Source organism: Geotrypetes seraphini, chromosome 11 (genome assembly GCF_902459505.1).
Source record: "Geotrypetes seraphini chromosome 11, aGeoSer1.1, whole genome shotgun sequence".
NCBI lineage: Eukaryota > Metazoa > Chordata > Amphibia > Gymnophiona > Dermophiidae > Geotrypetes > Geotrypetes seraphini.
In genome coordinates, this window is record NC_047094.1 from 20572632 (window position 1) to 20595754 (window position 23123).

General features: G+C 45.8%; 1 protein-coding gene across 6 annotated transcripts in view; it reads left to right on the plus strand.

The window, feature by feature from the left end:
* BAIAP3 (BAI1 associated protein 3) overlaps positions 1-23123 on the plus strand; it is a 325750-nt gene that overhangs the window by 194610 nt on the left and 108017 nt on the right. For all 6 annotated transcript variants that reach the window (XM_033963395.1, XM_033963398.1, XM_033963399.1 and 3 more), the window contains 3 exons: positions 5067-5153; positions 12126-12233; positions 19700-19759. In XM_033963395.1, the coding sequence (XP_033819286.1) occupies positions 5067-5153; positions 12126-12233; positions 19700-19759 (255 nt within the window). The remainder of the gene's footprint in view (positions 1-5066; positions 5154-12125; positions 12234-19699; positions 19760-23123) is intronic.

A 23123-nucleotide genomic window follows, 5' to 3' on the forward strand; every position in this document is an offset into this window, starting at 1 on the left:
ATCCGTCCACCGGTAGCACTTCCACTCGTGGGGAGCTAGTAATCTGAGGAGGTGGGGGAAGTGCCCTTGCGTCGGGGCTCAACGTTGTCTCCAAGCCCAAGGAAATCGCCTCAGTCTCGCCCCTCCAAGGCGTCTCCAGCGGGGATACCGACGCTGCCGAAACATCCTGCATACGGCGCAGGAGCTCTTCAATGCGGCCTCTCCTCTTTGGCATAATTCAGGTAAAAAGCTTCCCCTGGAAGGGTTTTATAATATTTTAAGCAAGCTCTCACGGCGTGTAGCTCAGCTTAATGGACCATCGACCATCTTGGATCTTGAATGGTAAAATTAAAATTTGATAAATAAAAAAAAAAAATTGGATCAACAGAAACAAACTGACAGAATTCCGACTGAACAAACAAGTTTGGAAACAGGAGGAAAAGAGGGAGTGAGGAGGGTGCAATAAAATAAATGAGTGGGGAAGGGGGGAGAGAGTAAACAAATAAGGTTGGGGAATGGGGTAAAAACATATTTAATTTTTGCCCACGACTATTGCGATATAATCAAGAATACCAGGGAAAGGAAAACACCACATCATAATATATCAATCAATCAGTATATAAAAAGCATAATAAACTCCAAAAAAAACCCCCATAAAATATATAAATAAAGAGGAAGCTTACCCATCTGGTGAATGATAACCCATAATTACAACAAAACCTGCAATAAAACTAATGAAAACAGGTCTAGAAGATGGGCACAAACCAAATTTCTATTCAGTAAGAATCGCATATGAGTTATAATACTAACCCCTTCTTTTACAAAGGTGCGCTATACGCTAAACGCTAATGCGTGCATGTTATCCTACAGACGCATTAGCAGTTAGCGCACACGTTGATTTAGTGCACACTAAATGCGTGCTAAAACGCTTAGCACACCTTAGTAACAGAGGGCCTAAAAGTTAATAAAACCGTTTTTATCCTGGTCACTTATCCCTTCTTTTACTAAAGTGCGCTAACCCATTAGTGCGTGCTGATCAAATTAACGCACACTAAATGCTAACGCGTCCACTTAGCGCGTACTAATCAGTTGGTGCACCTTAGTAAAAGAGGGCCTTAGTCTCAGCAGTAAATCTTTTAACCCTTTCAGGACCATAAGGATCAGCAGTAAATCTTTTAACCCTTTCAGGACCATAAGGATCAGCAGTAAATCTTTTAACCCTTTCAGGACCATAAGGATCAGCAGTAAATCTTTTAAGACAGGTATAAAAACAAATGCAGAATTTAAATCAACTAGGAACGTAGAAACATGTCGGCAGATAAAGGCCAAATGGCCCATCCTGTCTGCCCATCCACAGCGTCCACTGTCTCCTCCTGCGCCATGCTTCCTTGAATTCAGACATGGTCTTTGTCTCCACCAGCTCTACTTGGAGACTGTTCCACGCATCTACCACCCTTTCTGTAAAAAAAAAAAAAAAAAAAAATTCCGTAGATTATTCCTGAGCCTATCACTTCGTAACTTCATCCCAGGCCCTCTCACTCTGGAGTTTCCTTTTGTTTGAAAGAGATTTGCCTTGTGCATATTTATGCCACGTAGGCATTTAAATTTCTCTATCGTATCTCCCCTCTCCTGCCTTTCCTCTAAAGTACATATATTATGATCTTTGAGCCTGTTCCCGTATGCCTTATGCCGAACAATCCAATATCATGCTTTGGTAAACAGCCTGCATCAGGGGTCATCTGTATCCATGTATGGCATATTCGAAAACATCATTGAGAGTCCAAACAGATCATATATCTAAGAATGAAAACCAAAATATTGTTATCTATCTATATATGTAGTGACACTTTAGCTTTTATTTTTAAATATACGGGGGGCCCTTTGGCTGAACTGTGGTATAGCACTTGCTTACACAGGTCATTTCCACACACTAAGGCCCATTTTCTTGCGTGAGTAAAATGCATTTCTCTTGTCCATCTTAATAATGGCTTATTGACTTTTCTGTTAGGAAATAATCCAAACCCTTTTTTAAACTCTGCTAAGCTAACTACTTTTACCACAATCTCTGGCAACGAATTCCACAGTTTAATTACATGTTGAGTGAAGAAATATTTTTTCCTGTGTTCCTTCTAGTCCTTTTCTTTCTGGAAAGAGTAAACAAGCGATTCATGCGTAATCATTCCACTCCACTTAGCTTTTTATAGACCTCTATCATATCTCCCCTTAGCTATCTCTTCTCTGAGCTGAAGAGCCCTGGCTTCGTTAGCCTTTCCTATTTTTCTAATTAATGGCCACATACTGATTTTCCCATTAGCTCGTGAACCCTTACTATCATCTGTTTTGTAGGTGGTAAAGGCTCACACACTAACCACATGCTAATAAGTTAGCATGTGTCAATGTAGCTGTGCTTTAGGGTTCACATGCTACCCATGCACTAATTGGTTAGCATGCAGCAATGTAGATGTTCTAACTGGACTAACTAACTAGAGGCCTTTCACCTGCCTCTAAACGCCTAGAGCAAAAAGAGGCACTTTTAGAGGAGGGGAAAGGGCGGGAAGTGGGCGGGAGGTGGGCCGACGTAGACTTAGTCGTACAGCAAATATAATCAAAACCTTGAACAGGTTACCTAGTCGGAACTTATAAGTTTTGACTTAGAGCAAGTCAAAACAGGTATAAGTTCCTGCTCCCCCCCTCCCCCCAACAATCATGGAAAGAGAGATGCCTCATCTCCCCTGTCGTGTTCCTCAACCCTTGTGGGCGGGGCCTTAGGCACATGGCCCAATCAGACCCTAAGGCCCTCCATTCAGCGGATGGTGGGCCTGCCGGGCAGACCGGCTTGGGACCCATCCTCCCGACCAACTGATTGTGAGTAAGGGGGGGCAATCAGGGGTTCAGGGGGGCGGTCATTGTGGGGTGCATCATGGGCAGGAGGGCCTGGGGATCCCTCCAGCCCATATCTTAGTGGGGGGTCATCGTGGGCAGGAGGGCCTGGGAATCCCTCCTGCTCGTATCTTAGTGGAGGGTGGGGGGGGGGTCATCGTGGGCAGCAGGAGTTGGGCTCCCTTCTGCCCGTATCTTAATGGGGGGCGCGTCGTGGGCAGGAAGGGTTGGGCTCCCTCCTGCCCATATTGGTTCGGGGTGGGAGGGTCATGTCTCGGCAGGAGTGATTGGCTATCTCTCCTGTCGCGATAGCGATCCTGAAGTGTCACGAACCACAGCACTTCTGGGTGAGGATCGCGGCAGGGGAGATGAGGCATCTCTCCTGCCGCGATCGTTGCCGGGGGGAGGGGGGGGGGGTTGGATTCTGTAACCGGTGTTGTTTTTGACAGACACTGATTACAGAATCCAGCTTTTAAGCGAAGGACTGGCCCATCCTTCGCCTAAAAGCTCTTGTTTTTGGCATTTGGGACTTAGGCTTTTTTGGGGGTTGATTATGTGTTGTAAGTTTAGACGTAGTGGTGGTCTGGGCGTTTAAACAGCTGAACGTAGAGGTAGGCCATTATAAAAAAAAAAAAACTCCATTTGGACGGTTTTTTTTTTATTATGGACATTTTCCCTGCTTCTCAGCCAGAGCCTGGAACTGACAAGATTTGAATAATGACCAGACAACAAAAGGTAGAAAAACTAATTTTATTTTCTGTTTTGTGATTACAATGTCATATTTGAAACGTGTATCCTGCCAGAGCTGGTTATAGACCACAAACGTGAGCTAGGATTTAACAGAGAGAGAAAAAGTATTTTTTGTTTGTTTATTTTGTTTGCACCAGTGTGGTTAGGAGAAGGCAAAGGGGGTGAAGAGGCTATAAAATAAACCCACCAGGATGTTTGGGAAAAACCACCAAATTGGGCAGGAAAATTGAATCGAATCGAAAAATCGAGTCAATGGGCTGAATCGAATCGAATCGAAATTTTTTTTCCTGAATCGGGCAGCACTAATGCTCAGTGTCTCTGTAATGAAGAAATGCTTACGAAGTTATCTCTTGAGTTTGGAGTTGAGATGACTGCAAGGGATTACGAAGGGTTTATAAAATTACGTATAATGTGGAAAACGTTAATAAGGAATGTTTATTTACTCTTTAAAATTACTAGGGGTCAATCCATAAAACTAACTGATAAAAAATTTACAACAAATTTAAGAAACTCTTTTTTTCAGTTGATGTACAATTAAGTTATACGTTTTTGAGGTTTTTTTTTTTTCAGAAAATGTGATCCAACTTAGTAACATACGTCCCCTTTTACTAAACTGCGGTGCTCCTGACGCTCATAGCATTCCGCGTGGCTCCCTGCGCTAATAACCGCTATTGCGGTTTAGTAAAAGGGGGGGTAGTGCAGTTTAAAAAAAAGATTTGGACTAGATTCTGGGAGGCAGATCTAGCCTGATAGACTTGGTTGCCTATACTTCTTGATTTTAAGAGACAAATATGTATGAAATGTACTTTTCTGTTAGTCTGCCTGGATACTTCCAAGTAGAGAATGACACAGTGACAAAATTCATCACCTTGCCCGTCCCCGCGGATAACTGCGGGAAACTATCTTCATGTCATTCTTTAAGGAAAGAGGGAAGAATCAGAGTATAAATGGCCACAACCACTGACCCACAAGCTTTGCTCTGAAGAATGCTGGTGTAGAAGGACTGAGGCTGAGATAGACACTACAGAATGAGCAGAGATTGTGATGTCATAATGCCTCATTCCACCAATGCCTAAGAGCCAACCTCATCAGTGATGTCACAATGGGTTCATTATCCTATACTTGGCTCACATGAGAACCAGAGTATGAAAGGGCATAGCCACTGACCCTCAAGCCTTGCATTGAAGAATGCTGGTGTAGAAGGACTGAGGTTGAAATAGACACTAGAAAATGACATGCAATTATTTCCCGCAGTTATCCGCGGGGACGGGAACGGTGATGAATTTTGTCACCGTATCATTCTCTACTTCCAAGTAACTGAGACTGGACATTATTGGAGACATAGAACTGGGTTCGATAGACTCAGCGTGTGACTTCTGTTCTTATTTCACTTTTGGTTGTTTCAAGGCAGATTTGACACATATATCACATATTACTGTTTATAAATTTTATTACAGAGTCTTTTGAATAACAATGCTCCTGCTCCTCCAGAAAATGTTGGACAAAGTAAGGCAGTGGAAATGCTGACACTAACTAAGAGAGAGGTACGAATGCATCTTGATATTCTGAAGTAAAACAAGACATGTTCTTAAGAGACTGACAGGGACTAGTACTGAGAGATTAAGAGTTGATTACCGTATTTTCGCGGATTTAACGCGCACCATTGTAAAACGCGCACAGGGGTATAGCGCGCAGAAATCATGATGATATGTACAAAAACTTTTCTATACCGCGCTCAGGCATATAACGCGCATGCTGCCCGACTCTCCTTTCGCCCGCCCTGACTTTCCGTGCGCTGTCCCGACTCTCCGTTCACCCCCCCTGACTTCCGTGCACTGTCCTCCCTTGAAGTCCTGTCCCCCCTTGAAGGTCTGTCCCCATCCTGAAAGCCTGATGCCCCCCCCGACGTCCGATACATCCCCCCCCCCCGGCAGGACCACTCGCACCCTCACCCCGAAGGACCGCCGACTCCCCAACAATATCGGGCCAGGAGGGAGCCCAAACCCTCCTGGCCACGGCGACCCGCTAACCCCACCCCGCACTACATTACGGGCAGGAGGGATCCCAGGCCCTCCTGCCCTCGACGCAAACCCCCTCCCCCCAACGACCGCCCCCCCCCCCCAAGAACCTCCGCCCGTCCCCCAGCCGACCCGCGACCCCCCTGGCCGACCCCCACGACACCCCCACCCGCCTTCCCCGTACCTTTGTGTAGTTGGGCCAGAAGGGAGCCCAAACCCTCCTGGCCACGGCGACCCCCTAACCCCACCCCGCACTACATTACGGGCAGGAGGGATCCCAGGCCCTCCTGCCCTCGACGCAAACCCCCCTCCCCCCCAGCCGACCCGCGACCCCCCTGGCCGACCCCCACGACCCCCCCACCCCCCTTCCCCGTACCTTTGGAAGTTGGCCGGACAGACGGGAGCCAAACCCGCCTGTCCGGCAGGCAGCCAACGAAGGAATGAGGCCGGATTGGCCCATCCGTCCTAAAGCTCCGCCTACTGGTGGGGCCTAAGGCGCGTGGGCCAATCAGAATAGGCCCTGGAGCCTTAGGTCCCACCTGGGGGCGCGGCCTGAGACACATGGTCGGGTTTGGCCCATGTGCCTCAGGCCGCGCCCCCAGGTGGGACCTAAGGCTCCAGGGCCTATTCTGATTGGCCCACGCGCCTTAGGCCCCACCAGTAGGCGGAGCTTTAGGACGGATGGGCCAATCCGGCCTCATTCCTTCGTTGGCTGCCTGCCGGACAGGCGGGTTTGGCTCCCGTCTGTCCGGCCAACTTCCAAAGGTACGGGGAAGGGGGGTGGGGGGGTCGTGGGGGTCGGCCAGGGGGGTCGCGGGTCGGCTGGGGGGGAGGGGGGTTTGCGTCGAGGGCAGGAGGGCCTGGGATCCCTCCTGCCCGTAATGTAGTGCGGGGTGGGGTTAGGGGGTCGCCGTGGCCAGGAGGGTTTGGGCTCCCTCCTGGCCCGATATTGTTGGGGAGTCGGCGGTCCTTCGGGGTGAGGGTGCGAGTGGTCCTGCCGGGGGGGGGATGTATCGGACGTCGGGGAGTCGGCCGGGCAAGAGGGCTTGGGCTCCCTCTTGCTCCGATCGTGGATGCGGGTGCGGGTGGGAGCGCGTGCGAGCGGTCGTTCGGGGTGGGGGTGCGAGCGGTCCTGCTGGGGGGGTGAATCGGGCGTCGGGCGGGGTGGGAACTATGTTTAAAAACTTTTGTATACCGCGCTCAGGCATATAACGCGCGAGGGGTATGCGCGGTACGTAAAATCACGTATAACGCGCGCGTTATATCCGCGAAAATACGGTAGGTTTTGAATACGCTGCCTGGAATTTTGCGACATTGTGCTGGGAGGATGAATTTCAAGAAAATGTTGAAAACGCAACTGTTTGTTAATGCTTTCCTGTGTTAGTTTGTTGAAACCTGATCTGCAATCATCAGTCTATGGAGCTTAAGTTGATGTGTATGTAATTTTGTAAATCGCATAGTTAATATGCAGTGTATAAATTTTTAAATAAATAAGTTTATAGTTGGTGAATGTCGCAGCCAAGGTACAGTCCTATAACACTTGTATAAAAACACATGACTTACTCACAAAACACCAATATAACCCCAAGCACACACTATACAATGCACACGCTCACTCGATCAGGAAGTGACGGTAGAAGGGAGCCGAGGCTAGTGCGAGCAGCAAGTGGAAGATGATGCTCATGCCGGCGAACATTTAACGAGGCATGCAGAGGAAGAGAGGCACCGGTGCACCCTTCCCCCCACCCATGAAGGCGGTATCTAGGGTGGTCAGCCCACCCTCACTACGCTATTGGGGAGAAGAGATGAGATGGTCCCCATAAAGGGGAGGGAGATGTTGGAGATGGTGCCTAAGGTGAAAAGGGGAGAGAGATGAGGAAGAGAGGGGAAGAGATGCTGCTCATAGAGAGATGGGGAGAGGAAGGGAAGAGAGAAGAGGAGAGAATATATGGTGCCCATGGAGGGGAGGGGAAGAGAGAGGAGACTGGAGGAGATGGTGCCCATGGATGAAGTGGAAGAGAAGAGTTAGAAAACCAGATAGATGTGAGGAGGAAGAAATAATGGAAGGAAAGTTGAATGTGAAAGATGTATATAGGGCAGGAAGTGAAGAAGGGAGGGGGGAAAGAAAAGAAATAGTAAGTTGAGAGGATGCCCTGACAGAGGAGCAGAACCAGAGACAGGGAACAACATGATTGGAAAAATAAAATCAAAAGTAAGAAAAATGATCTTATTTTCAGTTTAGCAACTGAAATATGTGAGTTTTGAGAACTTGCATCTGCTGTCTCTATTTTACACTGTACAGATGGAAATATGAGGGGGACAATTTATGCAATTACAATTTTTAATTGCGATTAATTGTGGGATTAAAAATTTTAATCGATGTGCAAGCTTAATATTCGGCAATGGAAAATTGTACAAATGAGGTAGCGCTGCCCCAACAAATGAGGCTGTCAGACTTTGCTGCCACCCATTACTCTGCCAGCATGATCGGAGCTTTACATGAAGGATAGAATTAAAAATTAATTTAAATGAAATGGCAGCAGAAGTTAGAAGTGAAGGTCCTCATAGCCAGACACCAGGGAGTCTAGTGAACTGGTTGGCAAATTGGTATTATTGATGGCAGAGGTTTAAAAGTCTGAAATTTTGAAAATAGAAGAAATGGCTTGGCTGGCTGGGGTTGGGCATCCAGAGGACATTTGAAGGCCCATCTGTTGTCTAGATTTTTGGATGAACTAAATTTCTTCATTGTTCTATTTGTAATTACAAGTTAATCTTTTGTAAACTGCATAGATCCTCACGGTTATGCGGTCTATGTTTATGTTTTCGTGTTTATGAGACAATGATAGCAGCTCATAGCAGAGAATCATGTGGGTCATGCGTCATCAGTCACACTTCTACACAAAACTGAAGATGACTTCTATTGGTTTCCAAATGAGATCATGGTCTGCCATGTCCAAGCTATAAAAATAGATCAGGAAAAAGGAGAATATTAGGGGCATTTTCAAAACACTATGGGCTCCTTTGCGGCTTTATCGCACGCACATTTTTACGCACGCTAACTTCCGCGCTAGCCGAAAAACTACCGCCTGCTCAAGAGGAGGCGGTAGCGGCCAGTGCGGCTGGCAAATTAGCGGGCGTTAAACCGCTAACGCGGCTTCGTAAAAGGAGCCCTGTGACATCCAAAAAAACGGTATAAATGCGGCACTTGGACTTTTTCTCGCCAAAACGTCCCAAGTGCCAATTATCGAAGCCCAGCTTTCTGGATGCCTTGCTAGGCTCCTTTGCCACTGTGCATCCAGAATTTGAGGGTGTGTGTTGGGGGGGTGTGCTTGGGCGTGTTTTGGGACATGTTTAGCACTTGTACATCTTGTGGTGGTGATCGAATATTTCCCAAGATGTCCAAGACAGAACTTCGATGTACAGAGCTATAACTGTTTTAAAAGCATCTAAGTGCCAAAAAGGTACCCGTATTCACAAGATGACCACTGGTGGGATTAAGTAATGATCCCAACATGCCCCCACCTCACAAACATCTGAGTGAAACAGTACATACCTGTTAGAGAATGACACGGTAACAAAATTCATCACCGTCCCCGTCCCCGCGGATAACCGCGGGAAACCATCTTCATGTCATTCTTTAAGGAGAGAGGAAAGAATTAGAGTATAATTGGGCACAACCACTGACCCGCAAGCTTTGCTTTGAAGAATGCTGGTGGAGAAGGACCGAGGTTGAAACAGACACTACAGAATGACAGTCTCTGGTATCCAGAGCAGATATTGTGATGTCATAATGCCTCATTCCACCAGTGCCTAAGAGCCAATCACATCAGTGATGTCACAATGGCTTCATTATCCTTGGCTCTCATAAGAATCAGAGTATAAATGGCCACAACCACTGACCCGCAAGCTTTGCTTTGAAGAATGCTGGTGTAGCAGGACTGAGGTTGAAACAGACACTACAGAATGACAGTCTCTGGTATCCAGAGCAGATATTGTGATGTCATAATGCCTCATTCCACCAGTGCCTAAGAGCCAATCACATCAGTGATGTCACAATGGCTTCATTATCCTTGGCTCATATAAGAATCAGAGTATGAATGGCCACAACCACTGACCCGCAAGCTTTGCTTTGAAGAATGCTGGTGGAGAAGGACCGAGGTTGAAATAGACACTAGAAAATGACATGGAATTATTTCCCGCGGTTATCCGCGGGGACTGGGGACGGTGATGAATTTTGTCACCGTGTCATTCTCTAATACCTGTCTCTAAAACATCAGCGCCAAGTAGAGCAGTACTGTTGCATGGTGCCTGAGTCTCTGTCCTCCTTCACCCTCCCTCCAGTTCAGGTGCTGTGAACCTGTCTGTGCAGCATCTCCAGTGCTGGTTGCCTGAAGGAAGCAGATAACTTAAACTGGGAATCTAAGCCAATTCTTCCACATGCCAGTGCACAGCTACCAGACCAGCCGTGTTTCTTTTCTAAATAGAAATAATGAGGGGGGTCACATCAGGAATTCACTTTCATTGGGTTCCCATAATGCCGCCAGCCTACCCGCAGCCATGTCTGCTCTAACTTCAGCAGGAAAGAGGTAGAGGTGTAGGTTTTGTTAAACTGTAGGCGGGTGCACCATGCTTGGCTGCAGGAGGTCCTCTTCCTTCTCTCCTTGAGAGAAAGTGGGCTTTGTTTCTTTGGTGGGTGCCAGGTAGTACCAGGTGGTACCCAAAATATTGCCAGCAGCCTAAAAAATAGTCTCTAGAGTAATGGAACAGAGGTGATAGAAATCACATTCATGAAACTATAGTCTGCAGTGAGAGCTGTTAATCCACTTCCAAAACTACATTAGAAAAACAGTGAGCGAGCACATCACATTTATCTAGAACTTTCTGTGGCATTTTAACCCAGATTCTATAAAAAGCACCAGAGGTTTGGTGTGGCTAGCCAATCTAGGTGCCTAACTTAATTTGTTTTGGCTTAATCAGCTCTGATAATTGAAAACATCATAAAAAAACAATTAAAAAGAGATTTAAAAATTAATTAGCTGGTAGGCACCTAATTCGGTAACCTACCACTTCAAGGTGGACGTCTATACCGAGACACCTACCAGCAAGTAGGCATACTTACGGGCGGATTTGGGGTGGATTCAGGGCAGAGTTTGGGCACACTCATTTAGGACAAAAAACGCTGACCTAAATGGGAGTGCACCTAAGGATTCAACGCCTACTGTTGCCTAACAATGCTTAGGCGCAGTTTCATAAATGACGCCTAGTGGATGATTGACAATCATAACGAATAGTGTCTAGGAGTAGACCCTATAGAATCGGGGCCTTTGTGTTTATATGCATGTCCACCCCCTCCGTATTCATGGGGGTTAGGGGCATAGCCCCTCAAAAATAAGAAAAATTTACGAATAACTTTAGGAACGACTCTGAACCACCCTCACCTCCTGGACCTCTCCACACCTTAATTTTAAAGCCTGGTGGTCTAGAGGTAAAGTGGGGCAGGAGCAATCTTCCTATGCTCCTGCCCCATTCAGAGCCGCGATCAAAAATGGCTGCCAAGAGTTAACCACTATAGTCTTGTGAGACCACAGGAACTCGCGGCTGCCATTTTTGTTTGCAGCTCTGCACAGGGCAGGAGCAGAGGAAGGACTTTCCTGCCCCGCTTCAATGCCAGACCACCAGGCGCCATTGGAGGTCCGAGAGGCAGGGTGTTTTAGAGACTCGCAAAACTGAATTCGCAACTCCTAAACCCGCAAATATGGATTTATTTGCTTCCGTTTTTTTAAGAAATTCACCCAAGGCAGTGTACACCCAGAACAATCTGAACATATTTTAAAATTCTGCAGTCCGTGCTTAAAATGTCTTTATTTCGAGTTCAGGTTACCATGGGGAGGCAGGAGAGGACCAGGAATGCTTAATTACTGATGACTCAGTAGGCAAGAAGTTATGGGATCAAATACTTTGGAGAAAAAAATGTTGCCTCCCCCCTCCCCCCCATCCCACTGTCCTATTACACAAGAGACTCTTAAAGTGATGGTGTATATCAGTGGTCTCAAACTCAAACCATTTGCAGGGCCACATTTTGGATATGTAGGTACTTGGAGGGCCACAGAAAAAAAATAGTTAATGTCTTATTAAAGAAATGACAATTTTGCATGAGGTAAAATTCTTTATAGTTGATAAATCTTTCCTTTTGGCTAAGCCTTAATAATAATTTTGTAATTTATAGCTAAAGAAACATATGATCAAGAAAATGTTTTAAGTTTACTTTTGTGATTATGATAAACATACCGAGGGCCTCAAAATAGTACCTGGCGGGCCGCGAGTTTGAGACCACTGGTGTATATGAAGTTTCCAGCTGAAGCACAATCGATTTTCAATAAATACACCTGCTTTCCTTATAATTTATTTATTTATCATTGATTTACACTCGTACAGATGTGAATGAAATGGTAACAGTTTCAGTGCTTTGTCTTTCATCTTCCTTCAATTCCTTTCAAGCTGGAAATGCTGTATGAGGAAGCTCTGTATACCATGGTGTACAGGTGTGGTGTGGTGTCTTCAGAAATTGTTGCCAGTCAGGAAGAACTCTTCCATTACTTACAGAAGGTAAGTCAGCTCTGCTAGCATGCTCCCTTGTTAACGCGTCCCCACTATCCTGGAACAGAATAGTGAAGGTCTGCCGTGTAGAATTAGGCAAAGTGGACTAAAAGCTCAGTGAGCAGTGAGACAGTAGACATAGATATGGCACCATATGCAGTAGGAAGGGGTTCATAGACAACCCCGCGAAAGACAAAGGCGCGCGCCGACAACTGAGCGCAAGACGGAGGCGCGCGCCGAAGAAAATTACAGTTTTTAGGGGCTCCGACGGGGGGTTTTTGTTGGGGAGCCCCCCCAGTTTACTTAATAGAGATCGCGCCGGCGTTGTGGGAGGTTTGGGGGGTTGTAACCCTCCACATTTTACTGTAAACTTAACTTTTTCCCTAAAAACAGGGAAAAAGTGAAGTTTTTAGTAAAACGTGGGGGGTTACAACCCCCACATCCCCCCACAACGCCCCCACAACGCGGCGCGATCTCTATTAAGTAAAGTGAGGGGTTCCCCCCTACGCCCCCCCCCCGTCGTAGCCGTAAAAACTGTAATTTTCTGCAGCGCGCGCCTCCGCGCTGTGCTCAATTGTCTGCATGCGCCTTTGTCCCGGCGTGCTTTTGACCTGACACCATAGGAAGGACCATTTGAAAAATGCACATATTTCTTTTAAAAAAGCGCGGTTTCGCAAATAAGATAAGCAACAATGTATAGGTACATTTATCCCCTCACCCCCTTCAAATTCTATATAGGTCTCCCAACTTTCAGATCCCGGATTCATGTGCGAACTAGTTAGTTAATGAGCTATTACGAAGGGGTGCTGAAAATTTCTCACCTCAACCAAGAAGAGAACGATGTGGATGCGGTTCAGTCAATGATCTATGTCAAAACACAGAATTTTGTTTCAACAAATTGGCACTTAATGAAATAAGATAAAAACTCTTTTCAGCCTCGGTGGCAAAATAATGCTCAGGATTTAGGAAGTTAGTCACTTGGGCTGAGGACTTTTCAGCACCCCCTCGTACGTAATAAAAGTGAGTCAAGTATAGGAAAATCAAACCACTGTGACATCACTGATGAGGTTGGCTCTTATTGGTGGAGTGAGGCATTATAACATCACAATCTCAGCTCTGGTTACCAGAGGGGTGCTGAAAAGTTCTCAGCCCAACCAAGAAGATCACTGATTTAATACGGTTCAACCAATGATAAGAACATAAGAATTGCCGCTGCTGGGTTAGACCAGCGGTCCATTCTGCCCGGCAGTCCGCTCACGTGGCGGCCCCCAGGTCAAAGACCAGTGCTCTAAATGAGTCCAGAGAATGTCATTTCTGCAAATTAGCACTTAATGAAAAAAAATAATACTCTTTTCAGCTACAGTGGCAAAATAACAATCAGAGAATTTAGGAAGTTGGTTAGCTGGGCTGAGAGCTTTTCAGCACCCCCTTGAACCAATCAAAAATTTGTGTTCATTGGCCCTTATTTGGATTTACGCCTGGATCTGCCCTGCACCCTTTTCTATAAAATGTGTTGCAACTAAAAAAAAAAAGGCGTGGCCATGAGAGGGGCATGGGCGGGTCAGGACATTCCCGGAATTTAGGAGTGATGTTATAGAGTAGGATCATTTATACCCCTAACTGTTGTTAGCTCCGTACCAGCATTGACACCAGGTTTCAGTAGGATAAATGCTCATACCTAAACCTCGGTGAACGATTCACGCTAAGCTAGTATTCTGCAACGGGCACTGGGATCCTAAACAGACTGTGAAGATGCAGTGGCATCATAAGGGGGGTGCTTCGGAAGGAAGTGAAACATAGAAACATGATGGCAGATAAAGGCCAAATGGCCCATTCGCAGCATCCACTATCTCCTCCTCTCCCTATTGGCTAAGGCTCTTAACATTTTGCATCTCCTCTTCTTATAGGTTAAGGCTCTTAACACCTGCATTGTGATGTCATAGAACTTTATGGCTATAGAAACAGAGAAACATGATGGCAGATAAAGGCCAAATGGTCCATCTAGTCTGCCCATTCGCAGTAACCATTATTACATTACATTTGTGATTTTTATTCCACCATTACCTTGCGGTTCAAGGCGGATTATCTCTTCCTCTCTCCAAGAGATCCCACGTGCCTATCCCAGGCCCTCATAGAAACATAGAACCATAAAGGCAGATAAAGGCCAAATGGCCCATCTAGTATGCCCATCCACAGTAACCATTATCAGAGAGCACTCCGAAGCTGACGCAGGCAGCAGGTTCATTGCTGCTGATGCCGACGTTAAAAAGATATGGAGAAGGGGCATGGGTGTGCATGGTGGGGGGGCAGGGAAGAGGACGGGAGAGTGCCACCACCGCCCAGGGCGCAGGTCATCATCGCTATGCCACTGTGGAGATGTGTTGTTGATGAGTTGTTGTTTTATAGGCCTGCAGAGATTCAAAGCCGCGCAGGTGGTACTTGTACAGACATATGTGTGATCAGGTATGACCGCTGTGAAAGGACCCAGAGCTTTCCACTATAGAGTCACTTCGATGTTCATAGCATCCTTCCAGTGGGGAGCCATCCTATACCCCTCCTCATGACAACCCCCTGACATCTCCGACATCCTCCTGACATCCTTGACCTCCTGTGACATCTCCAACCCCCACATCCCCGGACCCCACATACTTTCAGATCACCATTATGAGCCAATCAGGGCCTTCGGCTCCTCCCACTGCATTCCAAGGTGCATTGAGAGGGGGAAGCCCCATCATTTGCAGCACGCGGCCCTGTAAGCAGGAGGGAGTAGACTTCCCTCCTGCCATTTTCTCATTTGAAGGTACGGGGGGCGGAGGAGGCCCGGAGATGTGGGAGGGAGGCCTAGGAATGTTGGGGAGAAGTGTGTGTGTGTGGGGGGTGAAGATGTCAGGGGATTTTGGGGGAGGTCCAGGATGTCAGGGGGATGTTTGGGAGTGGGGTGTAGAGCTCCACATCTCAGCTGATCATTTGAGCTTCCAGAAATTCCCAAAACTGGCTCAGCTGACGGGGATTCCTCTGCCGCAATCAGACAAGGTAGATGGTGGGTACATCTGCAAAACTTTCTTTGTGCATTTTTCAAGTGGGTGTTTTTATTTTTGAAAAGGGCAAAAAAGGTAGACGTCTTAAGGACCAAAACTTATACCTGACTAATTTTCAAAAAGAAAAGATAAGATGTTTGGCAGCTTTAAAAATGGACATTTTCCCTACTGGGTTTGTGGACGTCTTGCACAAAACATCCAAACTCAGACTTAGCACACTATCAATTATGCCCCTCCCCTTAACATGACTTGACTCATCCAGTGTAGTTAAGTATCCATCAAGTTTGATATACATCTATAAAGAGAAATGTTTTTAAATCGGTTTTAAATTTGTCAGTGGAAATGAGTAGCCAAAGAGATAATGGTAGGGTTGCCATATTTCCTCTCTTAAAAAAAGAGAACACCTGGCCCCCGCCCTGTTCTGCTCTCTGCCACGCCCTATTCTACCCCCCCCCAGCCCCACCCCCACACAAACCTCACATCTCCTTCCCCGTGCTGTGGGCTGTGGACATTGACGCAGCCCTGAGCTCAGGGTCTTCCAAATCCCGGACAAACTGCCGGATTTTGGAAATCCCTCTGGGCACCCAGACAGTCCTCAAAAAAGAAGACATGTCCGGGTTTTTGGGACTTGTGTTAACCTTAAGTAAAGTTAAAGAATTCCAGAGCTGGGAGCCATTTACAGAATAGATGACGGTTCTAACATGTTCGTGCACAATTTCACGGTGAGATGGGATAATATTATAGTTTTCAAAGGCTGGGAGGGAAGGAAGTACGTTCTTTGCTGTCAGAAATATTCAGTATGTTGTACACTATACTAATTACTAATATGTATTTGTGAGAGCTTTGTAGTTGCAGCAATTGACTAATAAATCAATAATCAAGTCCAATGCCACTCACCGTGGTACACAGGGTGACGGGACAAAAGCGCAACGGCAGCGCGAAGAGTATGAAGTAAACTGGGGGGGGGGGTCCTCACTCACACCCTGCATCGGAGCGCTTTAAAAGTCACTTTTTAGGCAGCGCACTGGGGTCTTGCGCCAAATTGTCTGCGCTGCAATGTCGGTGCGCTGAAGTGTAGCGCACGAATGACTATAAACCGTACACAGGTTTCACATCCAAAGTTAATAAAGAGCAATAAAGACCAGAACACCGTGCATATGTGTCTACTTAAATAACCCCCAGGTAAATCAAGCTAGAGTTACCAACCATATTTCCTGCACTATGCCGTTACTGCAGTTATGGTGGCTCATGAGAGACAAAAACATTTGAGCAACTACTAAGGTGTTCCACGTTATATTGTCTTTAATACGACAGAACACAGATTGTGAACCTTGATTGTGCCGAAACACGGATCTGTGTCGGGTCTGTTTTGCTCTATCCAAATCCTTGGTGGAATGGCTTTATTTTTTATTTTAGGTCCCTAAAATAAAATATTTTTGATTTTACCTCCAGTGGATCTTTTTTCCTTTGTGCCCATGTTTATCCCTACGATTTGTAAACTGTGGCTGAGATTAGACCATAGATATTAAAACAAATTGCATGAAGCAATTGGTCTCGGGGCTCAAGGATCTCCCGTATGAGGAAAGGCTGAATAAATTGCAGCTCTTCTCACTCGAAGAGCATAGAGAGAGAGGAGACACGATAGAGACGTTTAAATATATCACGGGCCGTATCGAGGTGGAAGATGATATCTTCTTTCTTAAAGGACCCTTGGCCACGAGAGGGCATCCGTTGAAAATCAGGGGCGAGAAAATTCATGGCGACACCAGGAAGTACAAGGATAAAACAGGGGAAACAAAACCACAGCCTCAAAAGCACAGCCTCAAAATTGTCCCAATCAGAATGGTGCACAAAAAAGTGTCTTTCAACTCATCTGATGAATCCAAATGCCTTTATTCATCCAAAATTCATAAAATGGCTCTGCGACTCGACATGAGCATGTTTTGGCCCAAACGGCCTGCCTCAGGAGTCTTATGAGCCTTCAACTGTATAAAAAAAGTGCGCAATCTCACTAAATGCTGCTTTGGAGAAACGTATCGCGTTGCCAAACGCTGCGATGTAGCTGCAAAAGAAGGCCGTTTGGGCCGAAACATGCGCATGTCGAGTCATAGGGTCATTTTATGAATTTTGGAAGAATAAAGGCATTTGGATTCATCAGATGAGTTGAAAGACGCTTTTTTGTGCACCATTCTGATGGGGACAATTCCGCCTTTGTGCTGTGACACCAGGAAGTACTTCTTCACCGAAAGGCTGGTTGATCATAGGAATGAACTTCCACTGCAGGTGATTGAGGCCAATAGTGTGCCAGATTTTAGGATCTCTAGGGGGGTAAAGTCAGGGGAGTGGGTTATTAGAGTGGGCAGACTTGATGGGCTGTGGCCCTTTTCTGCCGTCATTTTTCTATGTTTCTAAGCATATTAGTTAGGTGAATTTATCTCAAGATATCCAATATTTATTACATTCAGAGCGTGTTCCACACATTTGCAAATCTAATCAGAATTTCTTAATCGCACTTATCCAGTACAGGTTCTAGGCGATTCACAAGAGGCTTTTCCTATGTACTGTTTTCCTGCCTTTTTCTATTCTATGTCTCTAGCCTAATTAATTAATTTTTCTCAAGTACTTTAGCAAAATTGTGAGCCTTTGGGACAGTCAGGGAACTCTAAGTACTTTTCTTCATTTAAATTAATTTTATTTAATTGCATCTCTTCTGTATCTACTGTAAACCGCTTTGAACCTCATGGTATAGCGGTATACAAGAAATAAAATTATTATTATTATTATTATCATGGGGAAGTAATTGCATCACATTGTAGTAGAAGGTTACATTGTTACAAGAGGGAACGTAGTTATATCACATTGGTGGAGGACAGTTACATCGTCGTGTAACCAAGCATTGGCTAAGTTCATTCATATGAAAAACCGTCAAAGTTCTCATCGTCAGTGTTACTTTCAAACATTCCAGAAATTTTGGGTGGCAAATTATAAAGTCTTAGTCATCCAGGGCTCCTTTTACAAGGCAGTGATACAGCTTTCTAGAGAATGGCATGGGGACAGATTTGTCCCCGTCTCCGCAGGAACTCAATTTCCCCCTCCCGTTCCCGCGAGTTTTGTCGCTGTTCCTGCCCCATTCCTGTAAGCTCTTTCTTAACTGCACAAGCCTCGAATACATGATTTTAAAGTGTTTAAGGCTTGTATAGATGAGGACGGAGATTAGGCATTGGTGGAATGAGGCATTATGACATCACAATCTGAGCTCTAGAATGTTGCTACTTATGATTTTAAAGTGTTTGAGGCTTGTGCAGATGAGAACGGAGCTTAGGCATTGGTGGAATGAGGCATTATGACATCACAATCTGAGCTCTACAATGTTGCTACTTATGATTTGAAAGTGTTTAAGGCTTGTGCAGATGAGGACGGAGCTTGCAGAAATGGGGCAGGGACAGGAAAAAACCTCACGGGATGTGAAAATGAGTTCTCGGGGGGATGGGGGAAAATTTGTCCCCGTGTCATTGTCTACTTTCTACCTTGGATCAGCAAGGTAAATCACTTATAGGAATTCTATGGGCATCAGGGTATTTACTTCACCTGCCCGCGATGGAAACCTCTATTACGGCCTTGTAAGAGCAGGGACAATGAGTTAATTTATTTTAGCTGCTCTCTAAATTTATTACAAAGGAGCATTGTTAGACCTGCTTCTTTGGGTTTGTTGTCCAGTTAACCCTTTCAGGACCATAAGGATCGTAGGCCAATTTTTGTGATTTTGACGACATTTTTTTGGTAAAAAGGGCTTGCAGATGCCAAAAAATTGATTTTTTTTGTGAAATATCATTATTTTTATTTAAAAAATCAAACTTCTGGCTCATGGACAGTGTGGCAAGTGAATCTTCTCGTCAATCTGGCAACGACGCTAATGAATGAATGTCGGAACCAGTTTGTTTACATAAAGGCAGTATCATATGGAATCCATACATATCAAATTTAGAACTGTAGACTATCCCAATCAAAATGTATAGGATTTTAAAGTTATGGGACAAATATGTCCCTTGGTCCTGAAAGGGTTTTAATACATAGATCACTTGTTCTGTTGGGTAGGCAGACTTTTCATACAATTATACAGTACATTAGTCACTACTTTGTATTATTTATTTATTTATATTCTGCTTAAAATGTTTCATAACATCAGCTACAATTGATCAACCACCCACCCGATTGACAATATTCTTCAGATAATCTACTGTATCACACAAGTCTCCCATCAGAATCACCCCAATTCATGGTCATATCCTTCAAAGTTTCTATTTTTTTTTCCAGAAAATATGGTAATAACCAGCATTCTTAAAAATGTGTGATTATTTTCCCTTAGAAAACGGTTGCTTTCCCACCAGTGTCGGAAGTGATAAGAGAAATGACTTATTTTATTTTTAATACTCGCAGGCATTCGAATTCAATGACAGTGAGCACGAAGCCATTCTTCAACGGGTGAAGGAAGCAAAGGTGAGGTAATGTCTACTTGTTAACCAAAATTGCATTTCAGCCACAAAGTGATGTTTTCAACCTAGCATAATGCTAATACAGTATTTCTATATCTTTTATTTTATTAAACATGCCATGGAAAATGATTCTCTTACAGAACATCCCTGCTCTATATCCTTTGGACAATAAGTGAGGATGAAATGGAAGATGCACTTGCCCTGCATCTGTTATACATTCAAGACCCGATTAATGTCCATTATAAATTCAAATGCTCTGAATATATCCCTCCTAATCCTATAATCTTTTGCACACATTTTTGCATGTGTACATTTGGAATACTGCCAGTTTTGCACATAAGCTACTTGGTAAATTTGGCGCTAATTGGCACTAACAACCAATAATTGGTGACAGGTGGAGTTAATTGATGCTAATTGGCTGTTATGTGCATCATTGCACTTGGGGCTAGATTCACTAAGCAAACCGATCGTGTACCGATCGGTTTGTGACCCCTTTGCGACCCGATTTCCCTCCGACCCGATTTACTAACCTGTGTCCCGATCATCCTCCGATCCGTGCATGCAAATGAGGGGGAACAGCAACCGACTGGGCTGGCCGATCCCAAACAAGCGACTGCTCAGGTCCTTTCCGACTGCCCTGCCTTCTGTCGCCCTGCCCTCTGCCCTGTTTTTCTGCTCTCTGCTCCGATCTCCTTCCTGCCCCGAACTCCTGCAGCCTCGATATCCTGCCGCCCCCGACTCTCCCACCCTTCCCTGCAGTGCAAGCCCTTAGTTTTAACCCGCGGGCTTAAAGTGGGTTAAAACCACGGGCTTGGGAAGAAAAAAAAAAAATTTCTGTGCATGCTCAAAGATCACTGTTCAGTGATCTGATTCATTCTGTTGGGGGCGTGATTCTGATCGCCCTCATTTGCATGAGGGCGATTCATGAATCAGCCTCATGGACACAGATCGGATCCAATCCGTGCCCTTAGTGAATCTGGCCCTTAGTTGCTATTCTAGAAATAGTGTGCAAAATCTATAATGTGTACCTGCAAGGGAATATGCACTAGAGAGCTGCACAGGAGTCTGTAAGGAACCCCTCCAAGTTGTGGGAAATCATGGGAATCCCTTCCAAGGTCACAGGGGACCCACAGGGATGGAAGTAGTTCCTACAGGGTTCCCGTGGGAATGTACCTGCCCAGGGTCATCCAAGTACCACCTCCTCCTCTCTTACAGAGTAGCATCAGAGGGAAGGCTTCTGGGTCAGACGCCAGCATCATGTTGAAACTGCTGCCCACGGCCTTGAAGACATTTGCCTGTTAAGGGACAAAGAGAGGGAGTGAGAAATGCTGCATGGGTGATGTGGGGATGCATGAGAAATGCATGGGTGATGCATGGGTGATGTGGGGATGGAGAGAGGAGAGCTGTCGGGACATAGGGTGGAGGGGAGGGAGAGGAAGGAAGAGGGAGAATTGTTGGGGGTGGGAGGGAGGGAAGAGGGAGAAAGAGATGCTGTACAGTGGGGGGAAGGGAGAATTGTTGGACATGGTGGTGGAGCTTGTATTATTCTCAGTTGTCTGTCTGAAGAAACTAAAACATCAATCTGTTCAAAAGCAAGATTAGAGTCAATAATGACCTCAAGAACTTTACCACTAATATTGTGTAACAGCAATTACACACATAATTGCCGATATAGAATTTGCAATTAGCATGCAGCATCCTAGTGCCTAAATTTCAGCATCTCATCAAGCTTAAGCATCCCATCAAGACTTAAGCATCAGGGGCTTAAGCATCCCATCAAGGCTTAAGCATCAGGGGCTTAAGGATCCTATCAAGGCTTAAGCATCAGGGGCTTACGCATCCCATCAGGGGCTTACGCATCCCATCAGGGGCTTAAGCATCCCATCAGGGGCTTACGCATCCCATCAGGGGCTTACGCATCCCATCAGGGGCTTACGCATCCCATCAGGGGCTTAAGCTTCCCATCAAGCTTAAGCATCAGGGACTTAAGCATCCCATCAAGGCTTAAACATCAGGGACTTAAGCATCCCATCAAGGTTTAAGCATCCCATCAAGGCTTAAGCATCAGGGGCTTAAGCTTCCCATCAAGGCTTAAGCATCAGGGGCTTAAGCATCCCATCAAGGCTTAAGCATCAGGGGCATTTGAACTGTTCCATCTGATTTAGATTTCATCCCATGTAAAACCCCAAAAGTGGGAACATATCTGCAACTGCTCTAGGTGGTGGTCTACCCCTGTTTTCTCGCTGCTGTTTTCCCTGGAGGAAGGAAATATGACTTGTGCGGGGGTTTTTTTCTGCCTTCCTCAGAGACGTCCACATATTTACCAAAAGAATAAACGATGAGTGAGCTCATAATAACAGAGCAATTTGGCCTGGGCTGCCAGCCCACTTGCAAGCTGGAGTAGTGGGCTGGTATGGATAGCCATACCAGGATCTGAAAGAAAGCCACTGCTGCTTTTGGCATATGCCTAAGATTGTGCTTGGGTGAGGGAAGTAAGATGGAGCGGGGAGGAACACACATTAGAGGCCCCCCCCAGCTGTGGCTTATTCTAGTCATTGCATAAGAACATAAGAATTGCCTCTGCTGGGTCAGACCAGTGGTCCATCATAGAAACATAGAAATAGACGGCAGATAAGGGCCACGGCCCATCTAGTTTGCCCACCGCAATGACTCTCCCCTCCCCTACCCGTGCCCAGCAGTCCGCACACGTGGCAGCCCTCTGGTCAAAGACCAGCACCCTGAGACTAGCCCTACCTGCGTGCGTTCCGGTTCAGCAGGAACTTGTCTAACTTTGTTTTGAATCCCTGGAGGGTGTTTTCTCCTATGACAGACTCCAGAAGAGCGTTCCAGTTTTCCACCACTCTCTGGGTGAAGAAGAACTTCCTTACGTTTGTACAGAATCTATCCCCTTTCAATTTTACACATTTCCCTCTTGCTCTCCCTATCATGGAGAATAACCTGTCTGTATCTACTAAGTCTATTCCTTTCAGTACCTTGAATGTTTCGATCATGTCCCCTCTCGGTCTCCTCTGTTCGAGGGAGAAAAGGCCGAGTTTCTCTAATCTTTCGCTGTACGGCAACTCCTCCAGCCCCTTAACCATTTTAGTCGCTCTTCTCTGGACCCTTTCGAGTAGTACCGTGTCCTTCTTCATGTACGGCGACCAGTGCTGGACGCAGTACTCCAGGTGAGGGCACACCATGGCCCGGTACAGCGGCATGAAAACCCTCTCCGACCTGTTCATGATCCCTTTGGGTTTTATTTAAGTGATGACTATCTAGAAAGTGCATCTATAAAGTATTCTATGCACTTGGAAACAGTAAACAAACAATAGTAATAAGCCCTAGCATGATTTTTAAAGGCGCTCCTA